Source organism: Pseudozyma hubeiensis (assembly GCF_000403515.1).
Source record: "Pseudozyma hubeiensis SY62 DNA, scaffold: PHS33, whole genome shotgun sequence".
Taxonomy (NCBI): Eukaryota; Fungi; Basidiomycota; class Ustilaginomycetes; order Ustilaginales; family Ustilaginaceae; genus Pseudozyma; species Pseudozyma hubeiensis.
In genome coordinates, this window is record NW_012133815.1 from 208,250 (window position 1) to 229,257 (window position 21,008).

The 21,008-nt window shown below is 57.5% G+C and overlaps 9 protein-coding genes across 9 annotated transcripts; 5 read left to right on the forward strand and 4 right to left on the reverse strand.

Annotated features, from left to right (window-relative positions):
- Positions 1-135: 135 nt before the first annotated feature.
- PHSY_003334 (hypothetical protein) lies at positions 136-1,560 on the forward strand (the record flags this gene model as incomplete). The annotated part of the gene is made up of 1 exon (XM_012333955.1): positions 136-1,560. One exon carries the CDS (start codon positions 136-138, stop codon positions 1,558-1,560), a length of 1,425 nt encoding a protein of 474 aa, XP_012189345.1.
- A 705-nt stretch (positions 1,561-2,265) lies between these two features.
- On the forward strand, positions 2,266-3,562 carry PHSY_003335 (40S ribosomal protein; the record flags this gene model as incomplete). Its single annotated transcript, XM_012333956.1, has 2 exons — positions 2,266-2,357; positions 2,779-3,562. 2 exons carry the CDS (start codon positions 2,266-2,268, stop codon positions 3,560-3,562), a joined length of 876 nt encoding a protein of 291 aa, XP_012189346.1.
- Positions 3,563-4,442: 880 nt separating this feature from the next.
- Positions 4,443-4,928, forward strand: PHSY_003336 (hydrogen-transporting ATP synthase; the record flags this gene model as incomplete). Its single annotated transcript, XM_012333957.1, has 2 exons — positions 4,443-4,620; positions 4,888-4,928. The coding sequence occupies 2 exons, from the start codon at positions 4,443-4,445 to the stop codon at positions 4,926-4,928; spliced, it is 219 nt and encodes a 72-aa protein (XP_012189347.1).
- A 167-nt stretch (positions 4,929-5,095) lies between these two features.
- PHSY_003337 (hypothetical protein) lies at positions 5,096-7,111 on the reverse strand (the record flags this gene model as incomplete). The annotated part of the gene is made up of 1 exon (XM_012333958.1): positions 5,096-7,111. The coding sequence occupies one exon, from the start codon at positions 7,109-7,111 to the stop codon at positions 5,096-5,098; it is 2,016 nt and encodes a 671-aa protein (XP_012189348.1).
- A 586-nt stretch (positions 7,112-7,697) lies between these two features.
- Positions 7,698-8,333, reverse strand: PHSY_003338 (hypothetical protein; the record flags this gene model as incomplete). Its single annotated transcript, XM_012333959.1, has 1 exon — positions 7,698-8,333. The coding sequence occupies one exon, from the start codon at positions 8,331-8,333 to the stop codon at positions 7,698-7,700; it is 636 nt and encodes a 211-aa protein (XP_012189349.1).
- A 70-nt stretch (positions 8,334-8,403) lies between these two features.
- Positions 8,404-12,519, forward strand: PHSY_003339 (cysteine protease; the record flags this gene model as incomplete). The annotated part of the gene is made up of 1 exon (XM_012333960.1): positions 8,404-12,519. One exon carries the CDS (start codon positions 8,404-8,406, stop codon positions 12,517-12,519), a length of 4,116 nt encoding a protein of 1,371 aa, XP_012189350.1.
- Positions 12,520-12,885: 366 nt separating this feature from the next.
- On the reverse strand, positions 12,886-14,983 carry PHSY_003340 (hypothetical protein; the record flags this gene model as incomplete). The annotated part of the gene is made up of 2 exons (XM_012333961.1): positions 12,886-14,238; positions 14,903-14,983. 2 exons carry the CDS (start codon positions 14,981-14,983, stop codon positions 12,886-12,888), a joined length of 1,434 nt encoding a protein of 477 aa, XP_012189351.1.
- A 1,100-nt stretch (positions 14,984-16,083) lies between these two features.
- Positions 16,084-17,661, reverse strand: PHSY_003341 (hypothetical protein; the record flags this gene model as incomplete). The annotated part of the gene is made up of 2 exons (XM_012333962.1): positions 16,084-16,237; positions 17,480-17,661. 2 exons carry the CDS (start codon positions 17,659-17,661, stop codon positions 16,084-16,086), a joined length of 336 nt encoding a protein of 111 aa, XP_012189352.1.
- A 96-nt stretch (positions 17,662-17,757) lies between these two features.
- On the forward strand, positions 17,758-20,874 carry PHSY_003342 (potential zinc finger protein; the record flags this gene model as incomplete). The annotated part of the gene is made up of 1 exon (XM_012333963.1): positions 17,758-20,874. One exon carries the CDS (start codon positions 17,758-17,760, stop codon positions 20,872-20,874), a length of 3,117 nt encoding a protein of 1,038 aa, XP_012189353.1.
- Positions 20,875-21,008: the final 134 nt, after the last annotated feature.

Below are 21,008 nucleotides of genomic sequence, written 5' to 3' on the forward strand. Positions count from 1 at the left end.
GACACACCAACGCCTCTTTCCCTGTTCTCCTGCAACGAAGACACGTCGGTTTCCCGCCCGCGACATAGCAAAGCGGAGTCGAAAGCTCTGCAACCCTCGGATGAGCAGCTGAGCTGCCGGTCTCGGTCCGCGCACATGGCGGCCCTCGGATCTCCTCGTGATGAGTACGCCACTACATTTCTGGAGAGAGCCTTGAAACGACTCCATATCCGCTCGCCATCTTCGTCTCTATCGCAAGGTTCGCCGTCATCGTCGCCATCGAGCAGTCGAGCAAAACCGCTGCCACCTCCGCCGAAGCTTTTCTACAGGCATGCTCACGATCGAGCACAGCAGGCCGCAAACGCGCCTCCCTACGAATATGGAGCAGGATCTTCGTCGTACACACTACCTCCAACGCATCCGCACCTCCAACAAAGGCCCGGCCCAGCAAGGATCGTGCTCAGCCACCAACATGTAGACACAAGCCGTCTTCCACCTCGGCCTCCAAGCTTTGTGCCGCAGCACGTGCCACCTCCCAGTCTGCGGCCGGCTTCTATCCCTGTTGGTTCCCTATCTGCACACAAGGTGGCTTTCCCTTTCGAGCTGGTTCCACAATCCAAGGAGCGTCTCAGCACGAGCGCGTCGACTCACGGAAAGGAGAATCGCTTCGACCCTACCGTACCTTCCTCTGAGCCGAAAACTCCTCCACGCTCAAGGCAGAGAGAGCCTGTCGACTTGCAGAAGAGCGGCGGCGGCTTTCTCACACCGAAAGGGTCTCAGACGGACGCGAGGCATTCACCGGTCAAGGGACAGTGTTGGGGCATTAAGAAGGACGGCTCTCGCTGCACCAGAAAAGTCCGGGCCGCGGATGCGGACGGTCAAAACAGTAGTGATGTTGAAGAGAAGTATTGCTTCCAGCATGTTGCTGAGGCGAAGAAATGGCCGGGCTTCTATCATTCGAGGCCGCCTAATTCGGACGCTAGCAGGACGGAAGTATACGTCAAGTATCACGATTGGTTGGACGACACAGTCAATGATCACACCCAGGCGCTGTTGCGGCACTGCATGTCGCGCAGCCTGACCGACACGGACGGCAGCGAGCAGGGACATCTTTACGTACACGAGCTGATGTCCTTGTCCACGTCAACGCACGTATGTCTCAAGGTGGGTCGGTCGACGCAGGTGTTCCGCAGGATCGGCGAATGGAACTCGCAGTGCCGATCCAAACAGCCGCTGTTGCGAGCGATATATCCATCGCACGACGACCAGCAGCTCATGCCCGGCATGGACAGTCCGACGATGGAAGGCGTTTATTTCAGCCGGCGATGGGAGGCGCTCGTTCATCTTGAGCTGGGCGCGTTGGGGAAGCGGGTCGACAGCATCTGCCCAGACTGCGGAAAGCGACACCGTGAGATCTTCCTGATCCCGAGATGGCTTGGCTATCGCGACGCATCGCGACAGGAGCAGAACGGTGGATTCGAAGTGGCAAGGACGGCAATTCTCAAGTGGCTGCGATTTGTCCAGATGCTCGCAGCTCCTGACGCATCAGCGAAGTTTAGCGTGCACAAGGAAATGAGGTGAAGCACCGAAATCCCGCATCAATTCCATCTCACGACCGTATCAGCGCCCGACGCTACACACAGCCCAGCAGCTCGTAAAGAACCTACGTCGTCATGTGAGAGACCCACCATCTGTATCATTATCGCATCCAAGGACTATCGTAACGTTGTGTATTGTCGAAGTCTGTGCGAACATCCAGTATTGTGCGTATATGACGGTGGTCCGAAGAGAGCTTGAAGCGTTGCCATAGTTGCGATTTTTTGATCATACTATGTTACGTCTACATTTTACAACAAAGGCGATTCGAGCCGATACAGTTCTGTTTTTACAGCACGTGACATGCCCTGCTGAATACCGATTTGAAGCATTCTCAAATTCAAATGAATTCACTCAACACCGCGCGAAGAAGAAGCGTTGAGATTCTGAGCCTTTGGCTGCGAAGGTTGAGCGCTCCTCAAGGCTTCTCGACCGAGAAGGCAGCACACTGCACTCTGTGAGGACAAATGTCGCGGTGAGGAGACAGGCGTCGAAGCATCTTTCGAGGAAGGTGAGGTGAGGGTCTCGAGCGGTGCTCCAACAGTGTGCCAGTCCAATCAGGCAAACTCGTTGCTCGTCATCGTCAGACCCTTCCACCAACCATCAACCATCACCCCCTTTTCATCAACCTTTATACACATCAAGGTTTGTATCCAGCTCAGCATGCACAAACGACGGAAAGCGCAATAGATGGAAGGTCCGGCAGAGCAGTCAGGTCCCATACAGCAGAGGCTGCGAGGAATTGGTGGTTCGGAACAAGAGAGCAGGGACGACATGATTAGGTACCGAATGGAATGGCAGCGTCGAAAGGATCAGCAACATCAGGAGTGACAGCGGTATCAGCAGCAGAATCGGCAGACGGCATTGCATAGCAACAAAGCATGACAGCACAGCGTCATATCATATCGCCGGCTTATGTGGGACAGACGAAACACATAATGTCCTCCGTCACAGCATCATCAGCAGCATCATATAGCTCAGCATGCGGCAACGCACACGGTCATCGCAGGCTGGTGCCTGAACGAAAGCGCTGCTTCGTGAAGGGGACAGCTCCCTGCATCGGTTTCTGCTCAGTCATGGCTCCGATTTTGTCGACTTCTGCACCCATCATCGCGCTTTCCGTCCGCCTTGTGGCGTTTGCTTTTGCACCTTGCACCTGAAACTGACCTCGTGATGACCTTTCGTCGTTCCCTCCCTACACAGAATCAAGATGGCTGACGCTGCTCCCCGTGGACGTGGCGGTTTCGGACGAGACCGCGGTGGACGAGGCCGCCGTGGCCCCCGTCGTGGCGGTCGCCGCGACGAGCAGAAGGAGGAGTGGGTCCCCGTCACCTCGGTTGGCCGACTCGTCAAGGACGGCAAGATCAAGTCGATCGAGGAGATCTACCTCTTCTCCCTCCCCATCAAGGAGTTCCAGATCATCGACCTTCTCCTCCCCAAGCTCAAGGACGAGGTGATGAAGATCATGCCCGTTCAGAAGCAGACCCGTGCCGGTCAGCGTACCCGTTTCAAGGCTTTCGTTGCCGTCGGTGACTCTGACGGCCACCTTGGTCTCGGTGTCAAGTGCGCCAAGGAAGTCGCCACCGCCATCCGTGGTGCCATCATTGTCGCCAAGCTCTCCACCATCCCCGTCCGACGTGGATACTGGGGTAACGCTCTCGGTGAGCCCCACACTGTGCCCATGAAGGTTTCGGGTAAGACTGCTTCGGTCATGTGCCGTCTCGTGCCCGCTCCCCGTGGTACCGGTATCGTTGCCGCCCCTGCTTCCAAGCGCATGCTCCAGCTCGCCGGTATCGAGGACTGCTACACCCAGTCGTCCGGTCAGACCGCTACCATGGGTAACTTCTTGAAGGCTACCTTCGAGGCTGTCTCCAAGACCTACGCCTTCCTTACGCCCAACCTGTGGCGCGAGATTGCTCCCCCCGCGACCCCTTACGTCGAGTTTGCTTCGCACCTCGCTCGCACTCAGAAGAAGTCGCTCTACTAGATGTGCAACTCCAGCCAGATCTGCCATTTAAAAGGGTCACCTTCATCGTTTTTAGACCCGACCTCTCGCCCTCTCTAGTTTCCCCCCGACTCCCTTCCCCTCCCCCCTTTCTGCTTCGGTCCTCGGCTCTCACTCTGTCTGGAAGTGAGTACGAGTTGTATTTTGCACACACGCACACACACTCACCACCCAAAAGTAAACGAAGCATCGATCGTATGCGTTTTGTTCTCATTATCCCTTGTTCGCTACGGCAGTATCGCAGTGATGAGACTGTGCAAGCATCTCTGTTGAGCGGGAACTCGGAAGGTCGAGATTGGCGGAACATCGACCTACAAGAACTTGAACGAGGAAAAGGATGTGAGAGTGTTAGACTGACGTTCGCACACTGAGTGGAGAAAAAGGCTCAGGAGGAGCGTGCGCGACGTTTGATCGAAATTTCTCCGTGTGAGGGGATGCGGACAATTTAGGGAGTCAAGTGGGGACATTCTTGGCTGAATCGGGTGGGTGCTGTTTTGTGTGTGAGATCTCTGTGCGAGAAGACTTTCTCGGAACCGTTTCTTGGTCGGTCGCCAATTTGGGAGCCATCTCGAACCGCACACACACACACTGGCGCGCTGCCTCTCTCTTTCGTAGGTCTTACGCCTGGAAGCCGTCTGTCACATTTCCATCTCCACCCTTTCTCACCATCTCCTTCTCCTCTCATCTCACCTCACCACCAACACCACTCTTTGCACACACAATGTTCGCCCGCACTGCACTTCGTCAAGCCGGCCCTTCGGCTCAGTTCCTCCGAGGAGCACGTTTCAACTCGACCCTGCCCATCCCACCTAAGATCGCAACTCCCAAATCCGCATCTGGTCCCGGAGGTTCGTCCGCCCGCATGGAATCGGTCGTAGGATTCTACAAGAGCCTGCCCAAGGGTGAAGCTCCTCAGAAGCGCGGTGGTGGAATCAAGGCCCGTTACTTTGACGGCAAGAACGCTTCGGGTAAGCCGATCGTGGCTACCCTCTTCACGTTGTTCTTGATCGGTTACTCGATCGACTACGCTCAACACTTGCGTAAGTATCACCCATAGCCCACGAGCGCAGTTCGTAGGAACAGGCTTTCTGAATCAATAGCGATACGACACAAGCTCGGTGCAGCAATCATATTGCTCAGTGCAATCCTTTACTGACCCAATTCCTTCCTTTCTCGCTATCGCACACAACAGGCCACCACAAGAACAACCACCACTAGTTCGGTTCCACCCATCTCCGACCACCTTGCGAACCCAAACATATAAACACGCAGTAATACAAGACTGTTCTCCCACATCCTCTGCATAGCTCGACCCGTCGCAGCTTCTCGCCTCGACTCATATCTGTGAAGTGAATAAGCACGACACAGGTCTCCCACTTGCTCGCGATGTTCTGCTGGACATCCATCGAGGAACGTCACAACATGCATGGTTGAACGTGATCCATTTCTAGCGCTACAAATACAGAAGGAGCAACAAAATACAGCAGGACAGCATGATCAGGCTCGATGGAAACACTACTTGCCTCGCCGAACAAACAAATCGAGCGGGCCGCGCTTCCTCTTCGCAGACGCGTCCGGACGGTCGCCTCGTTGCGACGGTCCAGCTTCCGCAGGATCGCTAGGGGACGTATTGAGAGCCGACTGATTGAGACAAGCATCAATGTGAGCGTTGAGACGGTCGTTTGACCCGTGCACCGTCCGGTCGCAGACAGGGCATTGGACCGCTCCCTCTTCTTCTGACGGCGGGTCTTGGCGGGGCGTGATGGCGGTAGGCATGTCAGAATTGCGATCGCTCTGCAGTGTCATTCGAGCCGCAATGGGAGTCTGAGACCGAGATCGGACCGCCACATCATCCTGGCTGAGGTCTGGCACTTCGGTGAAGGGATCAGCGCTTCCTTCCAGGGACTGTTTGATGGCGAGCGCGAGTTGACGCTCTTCCTCTTCCCGCAGTTCTCGAGCCGTCCTTCGCAGCGTCGTCTTGGCCGTGGCACCTTCCTCGCCTTCGGCAACTGGCTTGCTCTGGAAAAGCTTGCGCAGCCTCTCCTCGCCCGCAGCTGCACCACGAAGGTCAACGAGCTGAGTGACACGGACACCGATCAGACGGAGCGAGAGCGCACCTTCACGTTCGATCTCTTGCAACAGCAAAGAGCTCGTAATGTCGTAGAGCTCTTCAGCCCGATGCACGAGCCTCGTTGACGTTCGAGCGCGTGAAAAGCGCTGGTAGTTGTCTCGCTTGGCCACTAGAGTCACCGTCTTGCCTTTGAAATCAAGCCGCTCGAGATCCTGCTCGACACGCTGAGCCGACTCTTTGAGCAGATCGAGCAGGGCTTGGGTGTCAGCGGTTGGGCTGAAAGTGTGCTCGCGGCCTACGCTTTTGCGTTCCTCGCGCTTGCTCGGTTCGACGATGGTGTTGCCGATTCCGAGATGAGCCTTGATGAGCCATTCGATCTTGCCATCGAAGGCAAGCCAGAGGTCGACACGCTTGTTCCATATCTCTCCGCAGGTGGAGACGCCAAGACTCTCGAGAATCCGCTCGTTGACGCGACCGATGCCGGGAATCTTGCGGCAGGGAAGGTCACGCATGAAGTCGACGATGGCTTTGCGGTCTGGCTGTACACGGAACTGACCGTCGGGCTTGTTGCGGTCGGACGAGATCTTGGCGAGCATGGTGTTGGGTGCAATGCCGACGCTGACCGTGAGCTGAGTCTCGCTCCTGACTTGTTCTCGCAGCTGTTGTACGACCTGGTCGATCGAGCCTCCGTGCTGCTCGACGTAGTCGGTGATGTCGAGGTAGGCCTCGTCGAGCGAAGCCTTTGCCAAGTTTTCGTCGTACTGCTCAAAGACGGCCATGACCTTTTGACTGGCTTGGACGTAGCTCTGCATGTCGTTCTTGACGACGATGAGGTGCGGACAGAGCGCCTTTGCTACAAAGACGGCCATCCCGGATCGCACGCCATAGCCCCTTCGAGCTTCGTAAGATGCCGTGACGAGGACACCCGATCCCACGCCGAAGCACTTGCCTTTGAGCGACGGATCGCGTGCCAGCTCTACAGCGGCGTAGAACATGTCGATGTCGGTGTGGAGGATGGTTCTGGAAAGATCACGGCTGTTTTCAAGACGTGTGGCCATATCCTCGATCTTGCGCTCGATCGCGAGCCACTCGGCGCTTCCTCGCGGGACCTGAAGCAGCTTTTGATCTCGACGTACAAGCAACGCATTGATGCGCTCTGTAGTCTGTGCATCTTTCTTGCGCTCGTTCTCAAAGAATTTGCTCCCTTTGGACACCTCGTATATAATCCTGTTGATCTCGTCCTGGTCCTTTGCGAGACCTGCTTTGGCCGACGAGGGGCCGGCCATACGCTTTCGCAGGCTGGCGAGCGCCGCATCGTCGGCAGATCCGGTACTTGAAGGAGGTTGCGACTCGTACTTTTGCTTCTTACGCGGTGATGTGGTGGGTGAAGGAGCGGTGGGATCGTTTTTGGGATCGTCAAAGACATTGCTGTTGGCGTCTCTGTCTCGGAAGAAGTTCATCTTGATATTGACATGGTGGGAGGCGGAGTAGAGCTAGCTGGCGACTGGCGCATCTTGGCTTGCCGCGCCGATCGCTTCAGTGGGTGAGCATGTGAGCGATGTGAGACGAAGCCTTGTCTGTCGGATCCCAGCTCCTGGCGCTCAAGCGTGACGATGCTCGATCCAGTTTCGGAGGATGGCGGGATGGTGAGAAGTAGAATGGTGTGCAATGTTGCGAGCTGGAGGCTGAGTCAAGTGCATTCAGACCCTGAATTGAATTAACCCGGTTGGCGGTCAGTCACCAGACAGAGGGGCTCAAAGCAGACAACTGTCACGCAGCTGAAAAGCTAGGAAATCAGGGTCCAGCAGATACGCACACAAGGCTTACACTGCCCCCAGCAGGCTGCGAACGGGACACTCATCCGATAATTGGCCGGGGACGGACACAAAGTGACACTCAGCCATCACTACACCACATCGGCTTAGCCGTTGCTTCACGTCTATCGCAGCCATCGAATGCTCGTCGCTCTTCTCACCTCGCAGCGTCGAACCGAAAGCCTAACCCTCGTTGGCGTCGTGTTACAGTGATTCGGCGGCTCTCATTTCATCAAGCTCCCACACAAAACCTCTTGCGGTTTGCTCTCGCCGTTCGATCCTCGTGTCGAGCATACCGCGGTCGAATCGTCGATTCACCTTGATCGGCATCGCGTCGCACCCAACCAGCGCTCTGTCTCTCTCGCTTCCAGGCTCGGTTTTCTTCCGCTTTACTCTCGCTGCTATCGGTATTTGGTCTCGATGGGTCTCCCACCCTTCTGATCGCATGATCGAACCCCCTCGGTCGGGTCTTATAGCTCGACACTGGCCCAAAGTTGCGTCGCATCGTCATGGCTGACACCACTAGCCATACCGCTGAACAGCGTGCCAGCAATTCGGGCCTGCCGATGCGTAGCATCGGAATGGCTGCCTCGCCAGCGCACTCTGCGCAACCGGCTACGCTGCAACACGACTCGCCTTCCACAAGACAAGCAAACTCGAAGAGAGGTATTCGCGTTCGCGTAAACTCGCTCGGCGCTGCGGTCATGCTGAAAAACAATGCCTCTGCATCCCAAACATCGACGAGCTCATCATCACAGTCAACCAAATCGCTCAAGACCAAGACGCGCGGTCGATCAGCCACTGTAAACAGCTCCGAGGTGCCCACTTCACAATGCCATGACTTTGGTCCGGCCTCAACTTCGAGCATGCCCTTGGATCCAGCCCTCCATCCTCCACAGCCGATGCGCGGTGAAGACAACCCCGGAACCCATCTACCGATGGCCTCGAAGCAAGTCGAATCCTCGGCAGCGGCTGCCCCGTCCAACGGCATCAATCGTCGCAAGTTCTTTGGCCGCAGCAACAGCATCAGGAGCCTGCTGGGCAGCAGGGATGGCACCTCATCAACCGGCAGCAGTAGCAACGTCGTCACTCCGAACTCCTCGCATAGTGCTTCAAGCACCGGTCCCGGACTTTTGCGGCGCATGGGCAGTAGAAGCTTTCTCAACCTCAACCAGTCCAAAGCTACCGCCGCTGCCGTCAACGATTCATCCTCTGACGACCTTTCTTCCCTGGCATCAGCAGACTCCCACGCCTCTCGGCGCTTTTCCGACTCACTCAAAAGCATTCGGCGCAGGCGCGAGAATTCAGCCTCTCAGGACGCGAGCAAAACACGCTCCCTCTCTTCGCGGACCAGCTCCGAGGCCTACGCCGCTCGTGTATCGCAGAGTGAAGCCTTGCAGAGCAACGGCTCGCGCAAAAGCATCGACAGCATCCATTCGGGCCTCTCCGCTACCTCAACCGAGCCAAACCCACGCTCTTCGGCTGCAGACAGCTCCGGCCACACCAATTTGCAGCCCGCTCGCGACCTTCAGGATTCTGTGGCCAGCACGCCCAGGCGCCTCACGGGATGGCTATACAATATGGTCGGCAGCGACAGTGCTCCTTCCTCAGCAGAAGGCGGTGCGCCCCTCTCCCCCGTGCGAGAAGCAGACACAATCGACTTTGCTCCCTCCAGCGCTTCGCCCCATCGTCACGCGCAGACCCTCGCGGCTCCATCCCAGACTGATGCAGGTCGATCTGCGTCTCCTACCGCTGCCGCTACGACGCGCTCGAAAGCAGGCGCTCTTCTTCTGTCTCTGGCCAATGTGAGCTCGAAAGCAGGCACCAAGGTCACCGCCGCAACGATCGACGACGGAAACGCCGCTGGCTCCGTGTCCGGCACAACCAACACTTCTGCCTCGAATAACGATGCCGGCACCTCATCCAACACCGCCATCAACAGCGCCGCTGGTGGTACAAACACCGCTGGCTGGGTTCCTGGCGGCGTTGGCTTCGACCGCGCCTTCAAATTTTTCATGGATAGCGACGTCGGAAACAAGGAAGACGAGGAGATCTGGCTGCTCGGCGTACGGCACGCACCTCGACAGGCAAGTAAGGCTGTTTCGTCCCCAACGTCTGCGTCGCATACGACGCCGTCAGTGCCAGCCCCTCAGAACCCAGAAGCGTCTGATGTGCCCATGCCTCGAGCTTGTTCACCTTCATCCAGCATTTCCACCGCCTCTCCGCGCCAGAATGCGCTCGACCTGATCCAAACTTCGCAGACGGCCCTGAGTTTCTACGATCGCGCTTCGATACCGACGGACAGGAGCGAAAGCCGCGTCGGCAGCTCCATCTCCATGGCTGGAAATACCTCGACTTGCAACAGCGTCCGCGCCAAGTCGTCCAATACGAGCTCGGGTATCGGCAACCAGCCTTCGGCGACCGTTCCCGTCGATGCACACTCTGCGTTCCAGCCCGACTTTGCTTCCAGGATCTGGTGCACGTATCGCAACCAATTTGCGCCTATCGCGCGCGACGGCACCATCTCGGATCAGGCTGCCTCTGCAGCTGAGGCCATGACTGCAGCACAGCTCTCTGCTGTGCAGGACGCATCTGCGACGTCCACACCATTGGCTGCGCCTTCGTCTTCTGGGGCGGTTGGGCCAAGCAGTCCTCCAGCTTCCACAGGACGCGGCTGGCTCGGTCGCAAGACCGCCCAAAGCAATGCTGCTCAGGAGGCTGCATTCCACGTCAACAGTCCACTGGGACTCGGTGCAACCCTAGGAGCTGGGTATGCCAATGCCTCGTCCACCTTGGGCGAAAGAATGGGCATCACCAATCTCTGGAGCAGAGCCACCGCAGCAGCTCAGGCAGCCGGTTTCAGCCGTGCCGGTCTCACCACCGACTCCGGCTGGGGATGCATGTTGCGTACTGGCCAGAGTCTCCTCGCCAACGCCCTCATCAACGTTCATCTTGGCCGTTCTTGGCTTCGAGAAACACCTCCGATGCGACAGGTCGAGTTCTTGGAGCAGCTTGCCAGTCAATCGCTCGATTCCTCTGCCGAGGCGCAAGGCTTGCACGACTGGCGAGAGAAGCGGGCTCGTCATGCCACGTACGTCAAGATCCTCAGCTGGTTCCTCGACGATCCGAGCCCAGCTTGTCCCTTCGGCATCCATCGGATGGCCCGAGAGGGCAAGCGGCTCGGAAAGGAAGTAGGCGAGTGGTTTGGCCCTTCCACAGCGGCTGGTGCGATCAAGCAGCTCGTCTCTGAATTTGGCGATGCTGGCATCGCGGTCGAGCTCGCGCATGACGGTGTCTTCTACCTCGACGAGGTGAGGGCGGTGGCGGGAGCAGCGACTCCCTCCAAGTCTTCGCAGCATTCTGCGAAAAGTCGTCAGGCAGACGCCTTTTCCTGGCGCAGACCTGTGCTGATCTTGGTGGGCATCCGTCTCGGCTTGGAGAGCGTTAATCCAATCTACTACGAATCTGTCAAAGCCACGTTCTCCTTCCCGCACAGCGTCGGCATTGCTGGTGGTCGACCGTCCTCCTCGTATTACTTTATGGGTCATCAGGGAAACTCGCTCTTCTACCTGGATCCGCACAACGTCCGGCCCGCGGTCCCGCTTCGTTACCCGCCAAGCTCGTTCCCGAGCGCGGTTCCTTGCCACCACGATATTGCTCGTCGATTTGCACAAGAAGACTCGGACGATGAGCAAGAGTGGTGGGCGCAGGCCTACACCGAAGCTCAGACCTCCACCTTCCACTGCGAAAAGGTGCGTAGGATGCCCATAAAATCGCTAGATCCAAGCATGCTGTTGGGTTTCCTGGTCAAAGACGAAGAAGATCTCATCGACCTGTGCGCTCGTATCAAGGCTCTGCCCAAGACCATCTTCTCCTTTGCAGAATCTGCGCCGAAGTGGGTCGACGACGACGACTTCGATCCGAGTATGGAGAGCTTTTCAGAACCTTCAATAGGAGACGGGACCGAGGATGGCGGTGACGAGAACAACAATGCGTCGGAGGAAACAGGTGGAAGCGGTGCGTTGAAGAAAGCGTACTCACCAGCGGACGCTCAAGACAATTCTCTGCGTCGAAATGGGGCGGATGGCGGAGCGAGCGAAAACCTCTTCAGAGAGAGCCAACAGAGGACCGCTGCATGGCTCGGACAGGGTCGGCCGTCCGTGACGTCGAGCAGAGCGCCCAATGCGGATGCAGTCGGTAGCGCTGGCATCGCGTTCCCATCTCTTGACCTGCTCACACCTCAGTCAGAGACTCACACTTTGACGAGACCGTCGCGTCCAGATGGTCGTCAGGCTTCGACGTCTTCGGCCGCCACCACACGACCAGCACGACGAGTCCTTGACACCGCGCTCAACACGGAACACAGAAAGAGTCGGGATCTCATCGCATCTCATGCGACTGCTTCTCCGCGCGAACATCAAGCCTCACCATCACGCAGTCCTGCCAGACCAGGCGCGGATGAGAACTTCTCTACTGTCAACCTCTCCGACTCGGAGGTCGGGTCTGGCTGGGAAGAGGTTTCAGATGGCGGCACTATTGCAGCTTCGAGTTCTGCAGGTCCTGCCCTACTGCGCACGGGCTCGCCGTCTCGAAACTCACCAATAGCAGACAGTCTTGCTGCTGGTATTCAGGGGAAAGCCGACGGGAGACGTGACGCTGACTCCAACATTCCTGGTGTGCCGGCGTCGCTCAGCTCCGAGTTGATCGAATCTGAATTGGTGAGCCTCAGTCTTGACACGCCTATCGGCGAGGCGGCAGATCATGCGGGACCGGTTCAGAGCCTCGATGTGGCGGGCTCTTCGATGAGGACTACGGGCGGCTCAGCTTCGACGGCCGAAGGCTATTTCGGGTTGACCTCGGCACACAGTCCGCTCTCATTGCCCAGGCGGAGGTCGCAGTCCAAGCCGTCGCCCTTCGATCTGTCGACGAAAGCTCACACTGACGACGCCCCACCAGTGCCAACAGTCCCCAGCAGCCTCCACGCTCAGTCGGCGAAGAGCGAGAGCAAGAGCGATGTTGCACCTGATCTCAACGACAGCGATGACGACTTTTGATCGTCCGCTCCTGCTCTTGCCAACAGCCTTTGTCCATCCACTCGCACCACCTTGACCCAGCAGGTCTGTGTCAAACTGCCTTTGAACGAAATATACCCCCTTGCGCATCTCGAACCTCTTCCGACCGCGCGTCTGATGTGCCTGACTTGACCATGAGAAATGTCCTTCATTCGGTTCCCTCACAACCACGCACAATTGCAAGACGAATGAGGATCTGAGAACCCGCATCTTATTTGTTTCTTTCAAAGAACCAACCGGACCAAAGTGATGAAATTTGAACGCTAGAGCACATGTCAAGAGGAAATTGAGACGTAGTTCAAACGGTGGAGGCAAGCATGACGCAGTGGACCACTTTGAGGTCTGCGCTTACTGCTGCTTGCACTCCTGAGGGTCTTGCGAACCGGCCATCTGGGAACCGACCGAGGCGCCGAGCTGCGACGATCGACGCGGCTGGTCATCGTCCTCGTCGTCATCTTCATCGTCGTCCTCGTCGTCAAAGTCGGCATCGTCGAGCTCGTCAATGTCTTCGTACTGCAACGCCTTGCCGGTGAAAAAGTCGACGGCGTGGGGGATGATCCTGTCCTTCAAGTCCTCGCCGATCTGGTAGTCGAGCTCGAGACGTTCGTCCAGCTCGTCCAGGTCGGCATCCTCGTCCTCAACCTCGCCGTTCTTGGGCGGCTTGGGTGGATTGAAAAAGTTGAAGAAGGACTCGACGGGTACGGAGCGCTTGACGGTTCGCGTCTGGTTGGTGTTCTTGTTGCGCTGCTTCTTGGTCTCGATCTTGTGGGTGAGGTCCTTGTCCTCCTTCCAGTCGATCTTGCAGCCCTCGGCGTGGTCGTAGACCAGGTCGCCAGAGAAGCCGACCTCGTCCTGGTAGTAGTAGGACTTGGTGAGCACCTGGTTGGTGAAGTAGTCGTTCTTGGCGCTGTCAAACTCAAACTCGAGCTTGAAGCCGGCCTGGTCGACGAGGTAGCTCATGCGAACGTCGACGAGTGCACGGAGGGCCTCCTCGTCGCGCTCGGTGATGAGCTCGGAAAGAGCAATGTGGTTCTTGAGCGCGGTGAGCCAGAACTCGGGGATGCCGTTGGGACCCTCAGCGGGCGCCTTGACGTCGGCGAGCGACTCGGCCTCCTCCTCCTCGTCGTCCTCATCGGCGTCGACGGCCTCACCAGCCTTGACCTCGTCGGCGGTGGGCTCCTGCTTGCCCTGGATGATGGCGGCACGTCGTTCGTAGAGGGGCTTGTATCGCTGAGCGTACTTCTTCTCGAGCTCGAGGATCTCCTTTTGGAAGTCGGCCTCGATCTTGTGGTGCTCGACCTGGACACCCTTGAGACCCTCTACACGGCGGCGGACGTGGGTGGGGAGCGACTCGACGTAGCCGGATGATCGGCCGACAAGGCTGGAGAGCTTGTCCTGGACCATGGCGGCGAGGGCAGGGTTGCTCTGCAGAGCAGAAGCGACGTCGACGTTCTCATCCTCCTCGCCGATGGTGCCGACAGTAGGTCGCGAAAGAGCCTCGCGGGTGAGAGGGGCGTTGCTGAGGGGGGTGTTCTGAGGTGTAGGCGCAACGGCGTCGGAGTTCTTGCTCCTGCCGATCTCCTGGGCACCCGACATGATGAGCGTGTGCGAAAAGTGACGAGCCGAGAGTGGAGGAAAAGGGTGAAAGTCGGAAGGTGAAAGCGCGCCGCTGCTGGTGCAGGTGCCTGGTTGAGGTCGAAGCTGTAGACGACGACGCCTTTAGTAGCAGACAGAGGTTGCTGAAGGGCGATGGAAGCTAGCTTTCTCTGCGATGTGGCAGCGGAAAAGCGGTGTGGACGACGGGTGGAGGGAGGTAAGGAAGAGAGGGAGCGAGACGCGAGGAATGGATGGTGTCGACGAATAAGGCTCTGGTTGGCCGGAGGCGCCGAAGTGACAAGAGTCCAAAAAGCTCAAAAATCTCAGCCGTCAACGCAGCAGTGCTGCCTAAAAGGATGGCTGAGGCGTCGTCGAGTGTGGTGGATTTTTGTGAGGTTGATGATTGCGAGCTTTGGGGCTGAGCCGTCACTGTTGTCTTGCTGCCAGGTAGAGGAGCAGTGCAGAAAGCGCGACCCAAGTTGACGCTCTTTACGTCGCGAGTAGATTCTTGGGGCGAAACGGGCAGGCTGGTGTGTTGCTCTGGCGAATGCGCAACATTCTCGAAAGTGGAAAGAAATTCAGAACCAAATCGGTTTTGACTTGAAATGGGTTGCTCAGTTCTCAGAGAGGGGCGTCCATGGAGTATGGTCACTTGACAGACGACTTGATTTGACTTTTGCGTCAGGCTACGGGATTCAAAAGTCTCAATCTTTGACAGGTCAACCTGACTGATCGTCGTAGGTGAGGGGAGGCAATGGCGCTCTCTCACCGTTTTCCTGACGCAGTGCGTTTGACGCTTGTCGGGACGCTCAGGACACGCCTTGTCAAGATTCGATAAGTCAATGCGCATCGCGGCTGCACATGGCGGCCACACCAACTTTACTCGTGTGGCCCTTTGTTGTCCTTCGTCCTGAGATCCTCGCTCGATTACTGGACGGGATCGACGGCATCTCACGCAGGACGGCAAGCATTGCATCAGATACAAGGACGCTGGCTGATTGTCGCGATCGTTGCATAAGACCACGAAGCTCAACGACCTTGACTTATCTGCGCGTCGGTGTTGAGCAAGAAAGGGTCCGTTCCTTGTTCTCTCAATATGTGCACGGCGGGACAGCCAACACAATGTGCGAAAGAGAAGATATCCAGAACCCGAACACAAGGTTGAGGCACGGGCGCTCTTTGCAGTCTGCTGTTGATACAATGAAAGCTGAGAGCAAAGGGGCCAGGCTGCTGATGTGGGGGACGTGACCATGGCGAGTAGCGACCAAGTCGTAGCAGACACCCATGCGTGGACACAGCTTGCGTGCATGGTGTCACAGGCTCACACATACCACAACGCTGAAAGTCCGCAACTGAACGGCACCGCGGCTGTTGCTATCGACGGATAGACACGGACAATACTAATGGCTCTCGTCGAGCTAGCTTCTCCGGTCGGTCTCGAAGTCGATAGGGTTGCATCCTTCGCGCTTCTACGATTTCGGTATCAGTACCCAAAAAAGGTAGTCAGCAGCAACGAATGTCAACGTGGGCAAGTCGAGACGCAGGTTTATCTGTTACATCGTACTCGTAGACATACGTACCTCGATGACGCTCTACAAGCTGAGATCGGGCAATGATAGACCGACGATGGAGCGTTTCGCCATGTGGTGACAGCGGATGCCGCGGCAGTTCGGGCAAGGTTCCTTTGCACTGCAATCGGCACACCGCGGGGCTTGGCGTTTCGCTCTCGTGGTGCTTTCCGAGTTTGATGAGGGCTGGTCTCGACGAGATAACAGGCGAAGACAGAAGCCAAAGATGCAGGGTGCTGCATGGAACGGCCCCTTATTTAGCCGTGGATCTCGATCCTCTGTCTGTGGCAGTGCTGTCCGTCTCGTCGACGACACTTGCGAGGAGAGAACTTATGTGCGCCTTAAAAATCTTGCTGGTCGTGTCTGGGTCTTTTTCGGTGCCCTATTTCCGGTTTGCCTTTTCGATGACGATGATGGACACTTGCGACAGAATTTCATTTGCCTGCTCTGATTTCATCCTGACTACGGTAGAATCGGCGAAGGGTAAGATGACGAAGTCCGCCTGCCTTTTGACCGGCGGCTTGATTTGCGGCGATCTAGCACAGTACCTGGTTACTGGTCATTCTGCTCAATCTCACCCTCATCGCACGGAGGCTAGGCTACGCCACAGAGTGTACGGCAGCGGAAAAATCCTGCCATCGAATTCAGAACATCGGTGCCAGAATCGAAGCGAACACTGTTGGCGTGTGTAGGTTGTTGGCGCTCTTCATCGCCTCTACGCCTAAGATTGGTTATGTGAAAGAGAGACCGAACCGACTCTCTTCCGACAAGAGCATCAAGCGGAACAGGCGCGGGTGATCTCAAGACGAGCGTGGGCGTACATGTCCAAGGGTCAATTGTCGAGCGAGGGTCGTCGGGTGCTGCAGGTCCGAGGCGATTGGCGTCACTTGAGCTGCACGACTGCTGTCTCGCCTGTCGTCGGAGGTCGCAGAGGAGCCAAGGCAGATCAGAGCAAGGCCAATTCCGAATGGAAATCGAGGATAGCCGCGTCGCTGTGGAATTATTTGGCTTTTTGTGTGTGGAGTGTCGGCGCCTTTTTCAGCGAGAGAGAGAGTGATTGTTTGCTTCTATCCAGGCACACACACACTGACACTCACTCACCCGCACACTCGCACCTTGCAAAACAACGTCCATCGTCCTCATTGAGCTTCTTCAAACACGACAAGGTGGCTCAAGCATTTCAAGGCATCATCAACAGCGAATCAGACTTTCACCCCAACTGTAGCACCACGAGCTAGGTTCTGCAGCACTGTCGATCCGAGCTGCGTCGCTTTCGGTCTCAGCGAGCCACATGGTCCTACACAGCCACATTGCATTTTGACATCCTTCCCCTCATCGCTTCTGCACGCAACAAGCATTCCCTCCCTCGATCCGACTCTGCATCGGCCTAGATTGCCGTCGCCGTCGATCCTCTCTTTCGGGGCGCTCCTCGGACGCTATCACACAGCTGCACTGACTCTGTCCCACTGTAAGTTGTCACCTTTCTCGCCTTGCCCGCTCCTCGCTCCCACCCAATTCGCCCGCCCCGCCCATACTTTCTGTCCCGACTCGAGCAGCTGCAAGCAAATCGCATCAGCAGTACGCCGAGCATCGCCCTGCTCCCACGCTAGCGTTGGTCGCTTTATCGTAGACTGTTCGGCGACCACCCCTCCTCCGGTCACGCACGCATCCGTCGACAACGTGCACCCTTGCATCGACCCGCGGCCGGCCTACACTCAGCACCTCACATACCAACCTCTCTTCGTCTCCAGCATAGCCTCATCCATCGCTTGCCCCACCTCCAGCGATCCGAGTCTCGCATTGTGACTTTCTCGTCTTCCATCGTCCGCCTCCCGTAATTCGACGGTGCTGCACCTTCTACGACACATCGACTTTCACAGCAGCCGTCGTTCGATATCCTACCTGCAGGCTTCCTCTCCACACGCAAGTCTTCACCCTCACCGTCACCCGTCACCACCATCTCACCTTTCGCCCGACTTCATAGTTCCTCTCTCCTCCTTCTTGTTGCTCGCCGCCTCAAGAGAGCGGCCCGGACAAGAATTTCAAGCTGACCTCCATGTCTTCATCTGCCCAGACCTCCTACTTCTTTCTCCATCGTGAGCAACAGCCTAGTCCACTCACACCTGGCTCCGACACGTCGACGCTCTTCGACTTCGACCTCGATACATCCGACCCATCGCTCGAGCTCAGCAAGTCCAACGCTCTCGTTTCTCCGACCGAGACCCTCGCTGATCGAGCGCACCCCTTCGAACGCCTTGGCAAGTCGGATCCTGCTTCTCGTCGCCTGCACTACCTCGAGCGCATCGAAAAGGTCCTCTCCACCGAGCTCAATCCTTTCGACCTCTTGGCACGCAACGATTCGAAGCACGAACACTCCACAGCAGCACGCCGCCATTCGTTTGTCGCAGGCGCTCGTTGTCACGACGCAGTTCCCGAGACTGGCGTCGACATGCAGGATACCGGCCTTGGTGCTCCAAGTCACGCCCACGCCGTCCCTGGTGCTCAAGCGCAACCGAACAACGAACAACATGGAGCCTTTTACGATCCATCCTCGGCCGACGGCTACAGCGCTCCGTCGCATAGCAACTTGTTGAGCGCAACTCCATCCTTCAACCCACAACCAAGCTTTTCTCATTCGTCACCCTCGGTCTCTCCGGCACCAGCCACGCAGTCCGGCGCACCAAATACCTTCCGCGACTTCACGCTCAATCCCAGTCCGCAGTCCAGCCCGCATCTCGGCAGTGCATCTCACCACCGCATCGGCTCACATAGCTCAGATGCACCGAGCCCGTCACATTATACCCAGGGCATGTCCTCGGATCCCGCCCTCGCACAGACGCTCGGGCAGATTGGCCAGATCACTCTCGAGGAAGATCAACGCTATCCGCCCACCTTCGACGATGCTTCCGACTACGGCGGCTCTCCAGCCTTTTCACATTCCGGCGCCGGTCCGTCCACAGACGGCTTGACTCCTTCGGCCTACTCTTCCGTACCGAGCCAAATACCAGGTCATCAAGCTCCCTCGAAAGCTCCGCAGCTCTCATTAGGCATCCCTACCGTTTCCGTCTCAGATACTTCGATGGACTATACCCCAATCGCCGCGACACTTGCTTCCAGCAGTGACGCCAACATGCCTAGCATCAGTGTCATGGCGCCTTCACCATCTACTCCTAGAGCGGAAGGCCCGCATGGACACGGTGGCGGGTTTCAAAGTGTCCTCGAGCAGCTGCTCGAACGAGCTCAGACGATATCGGCCGACGTGAACGACGGCTCGAGCCAGTCCGCTTCCTCTGCCAACTGGCTACCTTCCGATCCTTCCAACAGCTTGTCAACCGAACCGACCAGCTACACAGATGCCTCCAGTACCACCGTCGGAGCGCAAGTGGGCTCCACGCTGTCGCAACCGTCTTTCGGACAAGGACTGTTTCGTCCCCATTCTGCCACCGGGCGCATCGTCCCGGACGGCTATTCTACGGAACCAACGCAGATGATGTCGGCGCTCGCCGGTCAACCGCAACGCACGCCTTCTGTCCACGCTCCCGGGCAGTGGTCGAGTCAGGCCAAGCGTCAAGATTCTTACGACAAGATCCGCCAGTTCTTGCGGCTCGATGTCGACATGGGCTTCCAGTCCACGGGCAAGACCGAATCTCCGACGCTTGCCTCGTTCCGCAAGCGCGCCAACTCGGACATCGGACCGCGCTCACCTGTCGTTCCCGACAATGCAGAGGGCGGCGCTGGTACCGCGTTCGACTGGTCATTCGCAGCGACCAGCCAAGCCGCAGCCAAGCCAGAGCCCAATGGCTTGGAATTCGACTGGTCCACCTTCAAGGCGGATCCCGCCATGCTCAGCAACCCAGGTCTACCAATCGACCTGCCGCAGCCAGGTACCTTGGATCCCTCGCTCCTCAACAATGAGCAGCTGCAATTCGACATGATGCAGGCATTTGCAGACAATGGTGCATTGCTTGCCAGCATCCAGCAGCAGCAACAGCAGCAGCAGCAGCAACAGCACGTACAGCAACAGCAAGCGATGCCACCCATGTTCCAGCTCAACGGCCAGGGCAATACCATGCAGGGCTTTGACTACTCTTCGCAACTTCCCCAGGCGGGACCCAACGGATTCAACGCACAGTGGCGCTTCCCTGGAAGTGGATCTCAAGATGCTTCTGCCAACGATGGCACAGGCACAACCAAGCTGCGACGGTCCAACAGCGCGCGCCAAAGCTCGCCTGCCGGGCATCGGAGGTTGGCGCGTTCCGAAGACCTTTCGCGTAGTCGCATGTACCAAGGCGCCGACGAGGACTTCCTTTCGCAGATAACAGCTCCCAACGGAGGACTGGCTCCTCCGCAAACGGGACGCTCCGTGTCTTCGACTAGCTCGGCGGCCGGCAGCCACCATCACAGCATCTCAGGATCAGCGAGGGTACACCCGTATCGCACCGGCCACGACCGTCACTACTCGTTCGGCTCGAATGCATCCAGCAGCAGCGCTGGATCGGCTTCACCGCTCCCACAGATGGCAGGTGGCTTCGTTTACGATGCCGCTGGCAACCTCGTCCAGTACCCGACCGATGGCTTTGGGCCCATGCCGGGCTTGAACATGGACAGCAGCAACGCGGCAGCTTCGCCATCCGCTTCGAGTGTAGCTTCAGGGACGAGCTCGCAACTAGCGCCGCCAGTGCCCGTCGTGACTAGCCAGGCGACGCAGGTGGCATCGGCATCGCGCCGCAAATCGGAAGCGTTGTTTGCGTGCCCCATCCCTGGCTGTGGATCCACGTTCACGCGGCAGTACAACCTCCGAGGCCACCTGCGATCGCACGCCGACGAACGACCGTACAAGTGCGACTGGCCAGGATGCGACAAGAGCTTTGCACGCTCGCACGACTGCAAACGCCACCAGAATCTGCATCTCAACATCAAACCGCACACTTGCGAGCAGTGTGGCAAGACGTTTGCGCGTCTGGATGCGCTCAATCGCCACCACAAGAGCGATACCGGTGGATGCAACAGCGAGAGCCAGTCGAGTTCGACAGATGCGTCGTCCCGGTCGGGTGGTGGCGACGATGGGATGGGATCACAGCCTGGATCAGACTCTTCGAAATGGGGTCAGAGCACCATAGATGCCGGTGGTTCTCAGCCTGTGAGCAAGAGCTTTGGCGGTCATGTCTTGTGATCGACCGCGCTGTTCGATCTTGGAAGTTTGCACCATCTCTTTTGGAACCCAAAACATTCCACATGTCTGAATGACTGCACTCCGCTGTACTTCTAGTTACTGAATCGATCGTCACGGGGTCAAGACATGGCTCG